Here is a 14,011-nt window from a genome sequence, read left to right on the forward strand (position 1 = left end):
CATTTCAGCAAAGTTATCTGAAAACGTTAGAAATGAAACAGAATTAACAAAACTACTGTTTTAAGACCTAGCTTCCTACTCTCAAAAGAGTAGTTTCTTTGTAAGTTTGGCCGGAAGATTATTTTCTTACCTTGAACAATATCCACTCTATATTAATAAATATTTAGAGTTGTTTAAAACCCTTAGCTATCACATAGCATTTAGGCAAAACCTTTTTTGTTATTGCTGCTGTATTATAAAGTGACATGGTAATGGTATTAATTTTTATTCTGTTTTATTCTGACAAGGATTTTAAGTAGAGTTTCTGTCTCTACTATTAAAAATAGTTATTTAGGGCTGGGGATATAGCCTAGTGGCAAGAGTGCCTGCCTCGGTATACCCGAGGCCCTAGGTTCGATTCCCCAGCACCACATATACAGAAAACGGCCAGAAGCGGCGCTGTGGCTCAAGTGGCAGAGTGCTAGCCTTGAGCGGGAAGAAGCCAGGGACAGTGCTCAGGCCCTGAGTCCAAGGCCCAGGACTGGCCAAAAAAAAAAAAAAAAGTTATTTAATTTATTCAACAAACATTTAATAATTAGATGTGGTTGACTATAACACCAGGGAAAAAAATCTTGCTAATCTGTTATTGTACCAGTTAATATAAAAGAGTTAAAAATATATTAAAGTATATCATAATTTGGCATTTTGCTTTTAACTAATTCTTCTGCAATAGTTGCTGAAAGAATTAGATTGTATATCCTAAGTTACAAAAGCAGACTATTCAAATTTATCACCAAGTAAGGCTATGTCTTGAAGTACTATTGGAAGCTAATGAAAGTGTTAAATAGACATAAAATCTGTTTTTAAATTTTTTTTAAGTTGTTGTTTGTTTTTTTTTTTTTTTTTTGGCCAGTCCTGGGGCTTGGACTCAGGGCCTGAGCACTGTCACTGGCTTCTTTTTGCTCAAGGCTAGCACTCTGCCACTTGAGCCACAGCGCCACTTCTGGCCATTTTCTGTATATGTGGTGCTGGGGAATTGAACCCAGGGCCTCATGTATAGGAGGCAAGCACTCTTGCCGCTAGGCCATATCCCCAGCCCCAGAAAATTTTTTTAATAATTACTTATTTATTGTCAAAGTGATGTACAGAGGGGTTACAATTTCATATGTAAGGCAATGGGTACATTTCTTGTACAACTTGTTACGTCCTCCCTTCCTCTTCCCCTCTTTCCCCATGAGTTGTTCAGTTGTTTTACACCAAATGGTGTTTTGTAAGTATTGCTTTTGGAGTCGTTTGTCTTTTTATCCTTTTAGACTTAAAATCTTTCAGAGAACTGAGCAAGTATTTTAAGTGGAGAGCATTTGCCTAACTTGTGAGGCTCTTGAATTCCATCCTAGTATATGACATAGACACAGACAAATATGGGGGGAAAAACCCCTCTTTAACATGGCATTTTTTTTTTTTTTTTGGCCAGTCCTGGGCCTTGGACTCAGGGCCTGAGCACTGTCCCTGGCTTCTTCCCGCTCAAGGCTAGCACTCCGCCACTTGAGCCACAGCGCCACTTCTGGCCGTTTTCTGTATATGTGGTGCTGGGGAATCGAACCTAGGGCCTCGTGTATCCGAGGCAGGCACTCTTGCCACTAGGCTATATCCCCAGCCCCTAACGTGGCATTTTTTAATAAAATAAAGTATACCTACAATAAAATACTAAAATAATAAGGGAACAGTTCAATGAATTATCACTAAGGCAGAATTATTAGCCATCTGTGTACCCCTGGTTAAGAAGTAGAATATTATCAAGGCCCTAGGAGTTGAGCTTGTGCTACCTTTGGATCACTGTTTCCTCCTTACCTCCCAAATAGACTTACCTTTTTTGTTTTTTTCATCCTGTCTGGTTCTGGTGCTTGAACTTGAGGCCTGGGCACTGTCCTTGGTTTTTGTGCTCGAGGCTAGTGTTCTACTAGTTGAGCCACAGCTCCACTGCTGGCTTTTTGGTGGTTAATTGGAGATCCGTTGAGCAGTCTCACAGGATTTCTTGTCCAGGCTGGCTTTGCACTGCAACCCTCAGATCTCAGCATTCTGAGTAGCTAGGATTACAGGCATGAGCCAACTAGTCCACAGCAAGTACCCAGCTAGTCTTGACTTTGGGCATTACAAATTAATTTTGCCTCAAAATAGGCATACTTGGCAATTATAAATGTTTTTGTTTTAAAATTGCTTTATTCTTCCAGATTATAGCATTGATTAATTTTTTTTTTTGATTGAGTCCAGCAGTGTTGAGAAATACCTGTTGGAAATGTCAAGTGATTGATAACAATGATTTGGGTAATTAGTATGAAATATCAGTTTGGGGAAACTTACTTTGTTTTTTATGTAATGAAAAGGGAAGACCAGTAGATTATTAGATTTGTTTCAAGCTTTACTTTTCTAATTAGATGAGATGCCTTTAGTTATGGATAAGATAAGGAAAGGACAATTAACTTCCAAGATTTTCTATTCACTGAATTTTACTGTATTTTAAAGTATTTTAAAATAATTACATGTATACACATTACAAAGACCTTTGATACGAGATATGAGACTAGTTATTGACACTTTAGGAAGTTTTTAATATTTATCTTCTCCCTTCAGTGGAAGCACTGACATTTCCTCCTTCTTCTGGGAAGTCTTTCATTATGGGAGCAGATGAAGCCCTTGACAGTGAACTGGGACTTGGAGAATTAGCAGGCCTTACAGTGGCCAATGAAGCAGATTCACTAGCTTACGATGTAAGTGGTAGTTTTATTTTTTATGATTTTCCTTAGTTTTTGAAAAGAAAAAATGGATTTTATAGAAGAATATGGTCATAGTAATATCTTCACAAGTATAGACCTTGGTTTAGCTTTGATTACAAACCTTGCAAAGATGAATAAGAAGATAAACTGTTCTAAAGTAACCTGAAGATTAAAATGATAGGTTTTACCTGGTCGGTAATGTTCAGAATAAGAGATAATACTCAAAAGTAGCACCTGTTGTTAATGGTCATTTTCTTGTTATTATAGTAATATTTCTCCAGTGTGTTACCAGTACTTGCCCGTCTATTTTTAAGCCTAGTATGAGTTTACTTTTTGAATGTGAAGAAATTATATATAGTGCTAATACAAATAATTGCCAGCACTACTTCAGTTTTCCTGGTATTTGGAGTGGAAAAAAAAAAAGTATTCTTCCCCCCCCCCCCCCAGTTTTTGGGAGTTATTGTGAAGATAAAGGACATAATGATGTGTTTCTCTTACCCACAATGTATATTTTTTTTACTATCTGATTGTTTCTTCTAACATTTTCTATTTCCAATTTATAAACCTGACTTTCAGTTTGATAAAGAAAATTTAACCCAAGTTAGAACATGTTTTAATAAATGAACATACTTTAAAATGTTAACTGGTGTAAAGATTACTTGAATTTTTCAACTCCTGGCCCCAAATAACTTCCTTTTATTTTCTAGGGGTAGGGGAAACAAGTTCTCAGGACCTTGCACTGGTTAGGCAGGTGCTTTACCGCTTGAACTACACTTCAGTCCTCAAAATTACACTTTCTATACCATAATTTAGATTGAGTTACTTGGCTTAGGAACCATCCTAGTTGTGTTAGTCACTTCCTATCACTGTGACAAAATTCTTGTGATTACTAACTTACAAGGAAGGAATGCTTATTTTGCATTACACTTCTAAGTGTTCAGTCTGTGGCTAGTTGACTTGTTTCTTGGAGGCTTATATAAAGTATATAATGATGGGAGGAAGGGTTAGGGGAAGCTGCTTTACTTCATGACAGCTGGGAAGCAAAGAAAAAGAGAAGGACAAGAGGTCCCAATAAATCCGTAAAGGGCTAACTCCCCAGAGATCTAACTCTTTCCAGTTGGCCCATCTTGTAAGGGTTCTCCCACCTCACAGAGTAGTGCCATAGTCTGGGGACCAAGCCTTCAACACATGATTTTTGTTTTTTTTTTTTGCCAGTCCTGGGGCTTGAACTCAGGGCCTTGGCTGTCCCTGAGCTTCTTTTTGCGCAAGGCTAGCATTCTCTACCACTTGAGCCCTAGTGTCACTTTTGGCTTTTTCTGTTTATACATGCTAGGTAAGCACTCTACCACTAAACCGTATTCCCAGTCCCAACACATGAATCGTTAGGAGGCATACAAGACCTAAATAAGAATTTGCTAACATCTGTTCTTCTATCTTTTTTTTTTTTTTTTGTTTACCAGTCCTGGGGCATGAACTCAGGGCCTGAGCACTGTCCCTGGCTTCTTTTTGCACAAGGCTAGCACTCTACCACTTGAGCTACAGTGCCACTTCTGGACACACACACACACACACACACACACACACACACACACACACACACACTGCTGAGGAATCTAACCCAGGGCTTCATATATGTGAGGCAAGCACTTTACCACTAGGCCATATTCTCAGCCCCTCTATCATTATTTGATATACTTTTTATATTGACTTATGTTAAACTGTTTTCTTATTATATCTTTCATATTTCTTCAGAGAAAACCACTGTTGACATATGGCTGTGGTTTGATTATTTACATTTAAGATTATATTGATTTGAAAGTTGTACAATGTGATGGTTTAATAACAAGTAAACAAGAATTACTGTTTAAATCTAAGGACTTTTTCTCCTATCCTGATTGAACTATATGTTTGTTTTGTTTCACTGATAGATAGCAAACAATAAAGATGCACTGAGGAAGACTTGGAACCCTAAGTTTACATTAAGAAGTCATTTTGATGGCATTCGAGCCCTTGCTTTCCACCCCATTGAGCCTGTTTTGATAACAGCATCAGAGGATCATACACTGAAAATGTGGAATTTGCAAAAAACAGCTCCAGCCAAAAAGTGAGACTATTGTACTTTATTTGGTATTTCAGTTAAGTTTCTCAGGAGGAAGAATGCACTTAATTACTTGCTGTTCAATTTCCCAAATGTATCTTCTAGATCTTTCTTCTTTACCATGTCATGTAATTTACTGTTTTTCCTCTCATTATTGTCTAATGTTAGGTTGGAAAAAAACTGCCATGTAGGAAAAGAATGTTTTAATCTGATGGTTTCCCCAGAGTTTATGAATGCTGATTTACAGTCCTTTTACATGCAGTATTTTTGTTGTCTTTCTTGTTCCGAGAGCTGCTTGTCTCTACTGAAGATTCATACTGTTAATAAACAGGCATGTTTAAAATGACCAAATCCTCACCTTATTCTGCTCTCTTATTCACTAAGTTTGAATGTACAGAATTGAAGAGAAAAAGGGCTGATTGAGAGCTATAGAGGACGTTGTCTGGGTCTTGACATTTTAGGCTGAGGTACTTTCCATACCAACCAGTATCTCTAAACTGAAAAACACTACTTAAATTGCTAGTTCTTGTCTTGAACCCTTGGTTCTAAGTGTCAACAGACATGATTTAGTATAAACCTTAGCAGTCTCCCAGTAGACTTGATTCTACCTGATGGAATACTTATTAGAGCTCCTTTTCTTTGGCTTACCTCCTTTAAAACTAATATCTGCCATTAAGAACTCTTCTTCAGTCCAAGATATAGTCTGAGATACAAAAATGCCCTGAATATCAAATGGAGGACATTATTGAAATTTTTCACTGATGAAATCTGTCTCCCAATTGGAAAGAGATCAGTAGTATTTTTCTGTGAGTCACATATAGAATAGACAGTCAGTAGCATATAGCTCAAGGCACTAGGTATTTTCAGCTGAGAAAATTTTTTTCTGTTTCTGCATTATACTTTTACCTTTCTAGTTTTTTTTATTCATAATGTACTAGCTCTAGTTCTAACATTCATAGTAAGCTAGTTATAAATGCTTCATTTAGAGAAAGATTGAAACAGTTTTTTTTTGTTGGTGATAGCTTAGACACGAAAATAACACTCTTTAACCTTTGGACTAAAAACCTGAAATTGACTAAAGGAGAGATGATAAATGTTTATAAATAACTGCAATACAATGTACTTGACTTTAAATCCAGTTTTCATGTTAAGTTAGGTAATATAGTTTAATCATAGTAGTCATAGTATTATTGTTAATAATGAATAAACTGCTGACTTGGACAGTCTCATTTTGTTTTGGTTTTTTGCCAGTCCTGAACTCAGGGCCTGAGCACTGTTCCTGGCTTTTTGCTCAAGGCTAGCACTCTACCACTTGAGCCACAGCGCCACTTGCAGCTTTTTCTATATATGTGGTGCTGAGGAATCGAACCCAGGGCTTCATGTATGCGTGGCAAGCACTTTACCACTAGGCCATATTCCCAGCCCTGACCTGGACATTTTCTACAGAATCAAGGATAACTATCCTTTGTGGAAAGATGAGGAAATCAAAGTACCATTTGTTGAAATTCTACCCTGCATATGGTTTTATCCTGGGCTTTTTTTTCCCTTAATTTTTCTTGGACTGTTTTTCTCTTTTTTTTTTTTTTTTTTAAGGTTGGTTCATTTAACCAGATGAGTGTATGAGTGTTTGGTATTTCACCGGTTTATGACATAATTGGAGGTTGAATTCAGAAATGTATCCCTTTAAAACTCTTGTTTTTCTTGAATAAAGTTGTCTCTTCTTTTAGTTAAGGAGATTATAGACCTGCTAAAACCATTGTACCAAAGTTATTACTACTAAATAAGGAACTTATTCCTTGACACTAGTCAAAAGTAAGTGGAGTTAGTAAGCTTTCTTACATATGGTGTAGTTGAGAATTACCAGGCTGACTATATTTCTAAAGGCATTATTATGACATACATTGTTAAATTGTTTACTGTTGAAATTTAGAATTGTACTTGTCTCCTTTCTTATTTAGGAGTACTTCTCTTGATGTAGAACCTATCTACACATTCAGGGCTCACAAGTAAGTATGTGTTTATTCATTCATTTGTTCATTCATTCATTCCATTCATTTTTTCAGTCATTGAACTTGAACTCAGGGCCGAGTGCTGTCCCTGAGCTTTTTGCACAAGGGTAATGCTCTCCCACTTTGATCCACCATATTACTTTCAGTTTCTCAGTGGTTAATTGGAGACAAGAGTTCCATGGTGTTTCCTGCCTGGTCAGGCTTCGAACTGCAATGCTCAGATGTCAGCCACTTGGGTAGCCAGGATTTTAGTCATGAGCCATCAGCACCAGACTTGTGTTTTTTTATTTTAAACCAGTAAGTATCATTGTAAGATGGGATTGTAAACAATCCTTAATAGGATAATTTTATTTCCCCTATGCATTTTCATTACTTTATTTTAGGATTTAGTTATGGGGTTTTTGTTTTGTTTTGCCAGTCCTGGGGCTTGAACTCAGGGCCTGAGTACTGTACCTGGCTTCTTTTTGCTCAAGGCTAGCTAGCACTCTGTCACTTGAGTCACAGTGCCACTTCTGACTTTTTCTATATATGTGGTGCTGAGGAATCAAACCCAGGGCTTCATGTATAGAAGGCAAGCACTCTACCACTAGGCCATATTCTCAGCCCCTAGTTATGTTTTTTTTGCAAATGTAAAAGAAATTGACAAGTAATACCATGCTAGATACTAATTCATTGCTACAGAATAGGATCCTTACTGAAAGTTTTTATTTGCATGATGTCTAAATGATGTATATGTGCATCTTAAAATAAAGTTGAGGCAATTAGGTTTAAATATTAGAAATCTTGGCAGTCTTTTCCTCTTAAAGATAATCTACATAAACATATTCAAGAGCTAGGTAGATGTATTTACAAGATTGTCATACTTTTTACATATGAGACAGATGATCAATGTTTTCTGGTTTTGTAGGCCAGATACTTCCTATTGGTTTTTGTTTTACTTGATTTTGGTAGAACTCTGAGTTTTGGTGCAGTATATTCTTTGGTTGTTTCCTTTTGTCTTTAAGAATATGAAGAAATGTACTTTATTCACCTTTAAGATTCCACTTAACCCATCAGTTGTTAGAAAGAGACAGTGTACATTATGTGAACAATGAATTATGTAATGTGAGAGTTCCAGAGAATTGGGATGGGTGGGGGGAAGTGGAAAAGAACAAAGGAAGGGGTGACATTGACCAAGAAGCGTTGTATTTATAACCTGACTCATCAAATCATAACCTCTTTGTATAACTTCTTAAAAATAGCAAATCAATGAGAAAGAGAATTATTGGGCGCTGGTAACTCACACCTATAATTCTACCTCTTAATTCAGGAAGCTGAGATCTGAGGCTCACAGTTTAACTTTTGTAGGAAAGATACACACACACACACACACACACACACACACACACACACACACACACACAAAATGTAAGAACTATTCTTAGCTTGAGGACCAAACAGAAAGAGACTACTTGTTGAACTTTGCCTGCAAGCCATGGTTTAATAACCTGTGCTTTGTTTTTTTTTTTTTTTTTTTTTTTTTTTTTTGGCCAGTCCTGGGCCTTGGACTCAGGGTCTGAGCACTGTCCCTGGCTTCTTCCCACTCAAGGCTAGCACTCTGCCGCTTGAGCCACAGCGCCGCTTCTGGCCGTTTTTCTGTATATGTGGTGCTGGGGAATCGAACCTAGGGCCTTGTGTATCCGAGGCAGGCACTCTTGCCACTAGGCTATATCTCCAGCCCCATAACCTGTGCTTTGAACAGTGATTTGACAGTATTTTCATTCATTGTTTTAGGCAGAAAGATAGAAAGTCATATGATAAATAAGTATTTGTTTTTGAGAAGTTATTATAGGACAGAGTTTTGAGAACAGCAATTTACCTACTTAACCCTAATTTATTTATTTAACTTCGCAGAGGCCCAGTGCTTTGTGTGGTAATGAGCAGCAATGGTGAGCAGTGCTACAGTGGTGGTACTGATGGACTGATCCAGAGCTGGAATACCACTAATCCTAACATCGATCCCTATGATTCTTACGGTATGCCACTCCCAAACTTTTGAAAGAATAGTGTTTTGGTTTGGCACATTTCTCCACAGTGGCTGTAAAGATAAAATTAGGTATTTTTGAAAATAAGAGAAGCATCATGACCCTTTGTTTGGCTAGGAATCAATTTGATAAACATGCGATAGGCAAAACAAATTCTTACTGAGAAAACAGTTCCTATTCCTCCATACTCAGCTAGAGTAATAATTGTGTTCTCCATTTTAAGCATCTGTATGGTACTTGAAGCATTATTACTAACCTAGAATCATATTTCATCATAGTTCTTGACAAATAATGGAAGGGAAATAAATGTTAGCATTATTCTCTAATGAGTTATTGGAGGAATATAGAGGCTTATGGTGTCTTAAGTATGTGCCACCAAGATATTTAAAAGGCTACAAGATTAAGAAATGTCCTTTAAGTCTTGGAAACAGTATCCTAGGCATATCTCCATACTATAATTTATCACTAGATAGTACCATAAGTTCTCTTTTGAAATTTGTGTAGGAATGGATAGTTTTGCTTTTCAATTAAGTTGTACATGGTTTAAAATGTCATAAAGCTGTTTCCTTGAATCTTTTATGAGAACATATAATTCTAAAAATAAATGAACCATTTAAAATGTGGAATCATTTAAAAGCTATATAATGGTTTAAAGTGTCATTTGTCATAAAATCATATTTAAGTTTTACAATCACTTTCTTTTCCACCAAACCTAAGTAACCATAAATTTAGTAAACAAAAATTTCTCCCAGGGCTGGGGATGTGGCTTAGTGGTAGAGTGCTTGACTCGCTTGTATGGAGTCCTGCATGATTCCTCAGTACCACATAAACCGAAAAATCCCAAGTGGTGCTGTGGCTCAAGTAGTAGAGCACTAGCCTTGAGCGAAAGAAGCTCGCTCTGGGACAGTGCCCAGGCCTTGAGTTCAAGCCCCAGGACTGACCCCCCCCCCCACACACAAAATCTCCTCTTAATAAGCATTCGAAGTAGATCATTTTCTTTAAGAAAGTATGTGCTTTTAGGTTTTAATTAAGTAAATTTGAATTCCACAGGTGTATATTTCCAAGCCACTTTTTAATTACTACAATATTTCAAAAGAATAATAGAAACAGGAAAAATGATTCACCCTACTACCAGAAGCTTTTGTTTTTATATATTTTACTTTCTATGGAACCTGTAACTATACCTTTATGATTTTTCTCCTAATTTTGTACTCCTGCTTTTTTTGCATAGATCCTTCTGTCTTGCGAGGCCCTCTGCTTGGCCACACAGATGCAGTCTGGGGTCTAGCTTACAGTGCGGCCCATCAGCGTTTGTTGTCCTGTTCAGCAGATGGCACTCTTCGTTTGTGGAACACAATGGAGGTTGCTCCAGCACTAAGTGTATTTAGTGATAATCAAGGTACATACCTTAGAGTATTTTGCTGAATCTTTTGTAAAAACCTATTTTTGAAAAGGAATGGGCAAGAAAATAAATCATTCTATAAACTCTTACTATTTAAATATAAAGTTACTTTTAAGCAATTTTTTTCAAGCAATTTTAAACATTTGAAATTCATAGATTTAAAATTTTAAATTTGGGGGCTGGGAATATGGCCTAGTGGCAAGAGCGCTTGCCTCCTACACATGAAGCTCTGGGTTCGATTCCCCAGCACCACATATATGGAAAACGGCCAGAAGGGGCGCTGTGGCTCAGGTGGCAGAGTGCTGGCCTTGAGTGGGAAGAAGCCAGGACGGTGCTCAGGCCCTGAGTCCAAGGCCCAGGACTGGCAAAAAAAAAAAAAAAAAAAAAAATTAAATTTGGGATCTATTTTATATATACTGTAGTGAAAAATACAGATCTCAAGAGTATCTTTCAATATCTAATAAATGAATTCAGTGCTATACATTACACATAAAGCAATACCCAGAATATTTCTTTTACCTCTCTAGAACTCTTTTGTGTTTTCAACCAGTCTTTTCTTTGTTCACAATAGGCACTCACTTTCTTTCATCATTAGATTATTTTTGTCAGTCCTTAAACTTTATAAAATGAATTAATAAGGTTTGTACTCTTTTGACTCACTGTAATCTTTTTTTGAATTCATTGTCAGTTTGGTCTGTTTATTATTTTGAGACCATTTCAATAAGCTATAGCTTGTCTATTCATTTACCTCTTTTTTCTTAGTGTATATTAATTGTACAGAATGAGAGCCTCACTATGACATTTCCTTACATATAATGTACTTTAATAATGGTTGTACTATTGTTCTTTATTGTTCTCTTCTCCCCAAGTTTTTAAACATTTTTCTTTCAATTTTTTAAGTGATACTAGGATATGAACTCACAAGCTCATGATTGGTAGACTAGTCCTCTACCACTTAAGCACTTACAGAGTGTTTAATATGGGTTTGTAATTATTATTTATTGGTCATGGGGCTTGAACTCAAGGTCCAAGTGCTGTCCCTGAATTCTTTTTGTTCAAGGCTAACACTACCACTTTAAGCCACAGTTTCACTTCCAATTTTCTGATTAATTGGAGATAAAGAGTCCAACAGAATCTCCTCTTTGGGCTGACTATGAATGTCTGGCTTGAAACTGCGATCCTCAGATCTCAGCCTCATGGGTCTCTAGGATTATAGGTGTGAGCCACCAGTGCCCAGGTTATCTTTTTATTATGATCTTTACATACACTCATGCATATGCACACTGTATTTGTCATATTTTTCTTACCTCTTGATGGATGGGTACTGAGTTTGTCCAGTTTGAGGCAATTATGAGCAGAGCTGCTGTGAATATTCATTATATTTTTGATTCATATGTTTTAATTTTATATTCATAATTTGCCTATCATTTACCTTTTGCTAGATATATTGGTTATTCCAGTTTGAAACTTTTATGAACAAAGGCACTATAAATATTCATATATTTAACTTGTGGGTAGGTAAAAATCCAGAGGTACAATTGTTGGGCTTTAAGTCAGGTTTCTTTTCTTTTTTTACTTTATGCAAAACACCATTTTTTCCCAACCTGATTATGGCTTCTTACACCACTTCCATTTGCTCTTCATCCTTATCAACACCTTCTATTTATCAACACCTTATCAACACCGTCTAGTTAATTTTAGCCATTCCAATGGGTGTATCTTAGTATTTCAGTTTAGTTTCAATATTTGTTTTCTTTAGTGTCTAATTATGTTGAGCACTTTTATTAACTGGCTGTATATAATTCTTTGATATATACATTTCTGAATTGTTAGTTTGCTTTAGATACTGAAAAAATAATCATTTTATGTTTATCATTCTACTTCTGTGATACAAATAAGTTCCAAGCTTAGTTCCTAGATAACAAAAATTCCTTCTTTACTCTTTGATCTGTCATAACTTGCTTTAGACTTTGATGAGTTGCCTGTACCATTGGCAAGTACTCTTATTTTTGAGCCACATGCCTAGATTTTGTAATTGGGTTTTTTTTCCTTCAGTACTGGGGTTTGAGCTCAGGACCGCATGCTTGCTACCTAGATGCTCTATCACTGAGCCATGCCTCTAGCCCTTTTTTTGCACTGGTTATGTATAAGATAAATTCTCACTTCTTGCTCAGGCAAGTCCTAGGACTGTGCTCCTCATATTTATGCTTCCCATGAAGCTGTGTCAACAGGTGTGTGTCGCTGTGCCCAGCTACTGGTTGAGAAGAACTCTTACTAACTTTTTTTGCCCAGGCTTGCCTCAAACTGCAATTTTCTCTGTCTCAGTATCTCAGGTATCTAGAATTGTTGGTATGAACCCCCAGCACCTGGCTGACTTGGAGGTTCTTTTAAATGAAGAATTCCTACTATTTCAGTTTATTAGCTACAGTTTGAAGAGGAAGCCTCACACTTAGGCTGTACATGTTTTCTCTGTTTTCTAAGGTGTGCATTCCTTTAGTATATTAACAGAATTAATAGGTAGAAAATACACTACCTACCCATTATTATTAAGTAAGGATAAAAAATAGACTAAGGTAGACAGGCACCAGTGGCTTGCACATTTGATCCTAGCTATAGTGGTTCATGCCTACTATATTATTTACCCAGGAGGTTGAGATCTGAGGATGAAGGTTCAAAACCAACCTGGACAGACATATCCAAGACACTGAAATAATAGAGGTTCAGCTTTTAGCAAGGGAGTCAGTGAAACTGAGGCCTTAGTGTCAAGCCTTAGTACCAGCATATACATACACACAAAAGTAGACTAAGGGCTGAGGCATGACTTAAGTGGTAGAGCACTTGCTTAGAATAAGGAAAACACTGGGTTTAATCCCTCAAAACACAAGTACACACATACATACAAAAGTAGTAGATAGACTAAGAGCTGGGGCATGGTTTACATGGCTTAGAGTGAGGGAAGCCCTGAGGTTAATCTCTAGACACACACACACACACACACACACACACACACACACACACACACAAAACCTAATGATATTAATAAAACTAAAATAAACTATAAGTTAGAAAGGAATCATCTTCATTGAATAGTTATCAACTAATTCTTACTCTAATGGTAAACCTTACCTACTTACTAAAGAAATCCTATGGGCTTTGTTACATTTTAAGCAGATTGTCAGATAAACTTTAATTGCCATTGTCTTTCAATATGTTCTGATGTTTTTAGAATTAGGAATCCCTGCCTCTGTGGATCTTGTGAGCAGTGACCCGAGCCATATGGTAGCATCGTTCAGCAAAGGATATACAAGCATCTTTAACATGGAAACACAACAACGAATTCTCACTTTAGAATCCAATATAGATTCAAGTATGTATACCAATAAGTCATCTGTGTTCTGATCAGTTTTTTAACTTAGTCAAAATTATTACTGATAGTCAACTGTGAAAAGTACTGACATTATAAAGTGTTCTACCTTTCAACCTCAAAACACATTCACGTAGAAGGTTATTATACTGATTTGCAATTAACTTTTTTTTTTTTTTTTGCCAGTCCTGGGGCTTGGACTCAGGGCCTGAGCACTGTCCCTGGCTTCTTCCCGCTCAAGGCTAGCACTCTGCCACTTGAGCCACAGCGCCGCTTCTGGCCGTTTTCTGTATATGTGGTGCTGGGGAATCGAACCTAGGACCTCGTGTATCCGAGGCAGGCACTCTTGCCACTAGGCTAT

At 36.9% G+C, this 14,011-nt stretch overlaps 1 protein-coding gene across 2 annotated transcripts in view; it reads left to right on the plus strand.

The window, feature by feature from the left end:
* The window catches only part of Strn (striatin), a 94,218-nt gene that overhangs the window by 71,060 nt on the left and 9,147 nt on the right, over window positions 1–14,011 (plus strand). For both annotated transcript variants that reach the window (XM_048353132.1, XM_048353133.1), the window contains 6 exons: window positions 2,611–2,747; window positions 4,682–4,857; window positions 6,810–6,857; window positions 8,754–8,875; window positions 10,116–10,283; window positions 13,513–13,653. In XM_048353132.1, the coding sequence (XP_048209089.1) occupies window positions 2,611–2,747; window positions 4,682–4,857; window positions 6,810–6,857; window positions 8,754–8,875; window positions 10,116–10,283; window positions 13,513–13,653 (792 nt within the window). The remainder of the gene's footprint in view (window positions 1–2,610; window positions 2,748–4,681; window positions 4,858–6,809; window positions 6,858–8,753; window positions 8,876–10,115; window positions 10,284–13,512; window positions 13,654–14,011) is intronic.

This window comes from Perognathus longimembris, chromosome 8 (genome assembly GCF_023159225.1).
Source record: "Perognathus longimembris pacificus isolate PPM17 chromosome 8, ASM2315922v1, whole genome shotgun sequence".
Taxonomy (NCBI): Eukaryota; Metazoa; Chordata; class Mammalia; order Rodentia; family Heteromyidae; genus Perognathus; species Perognathus longimembris.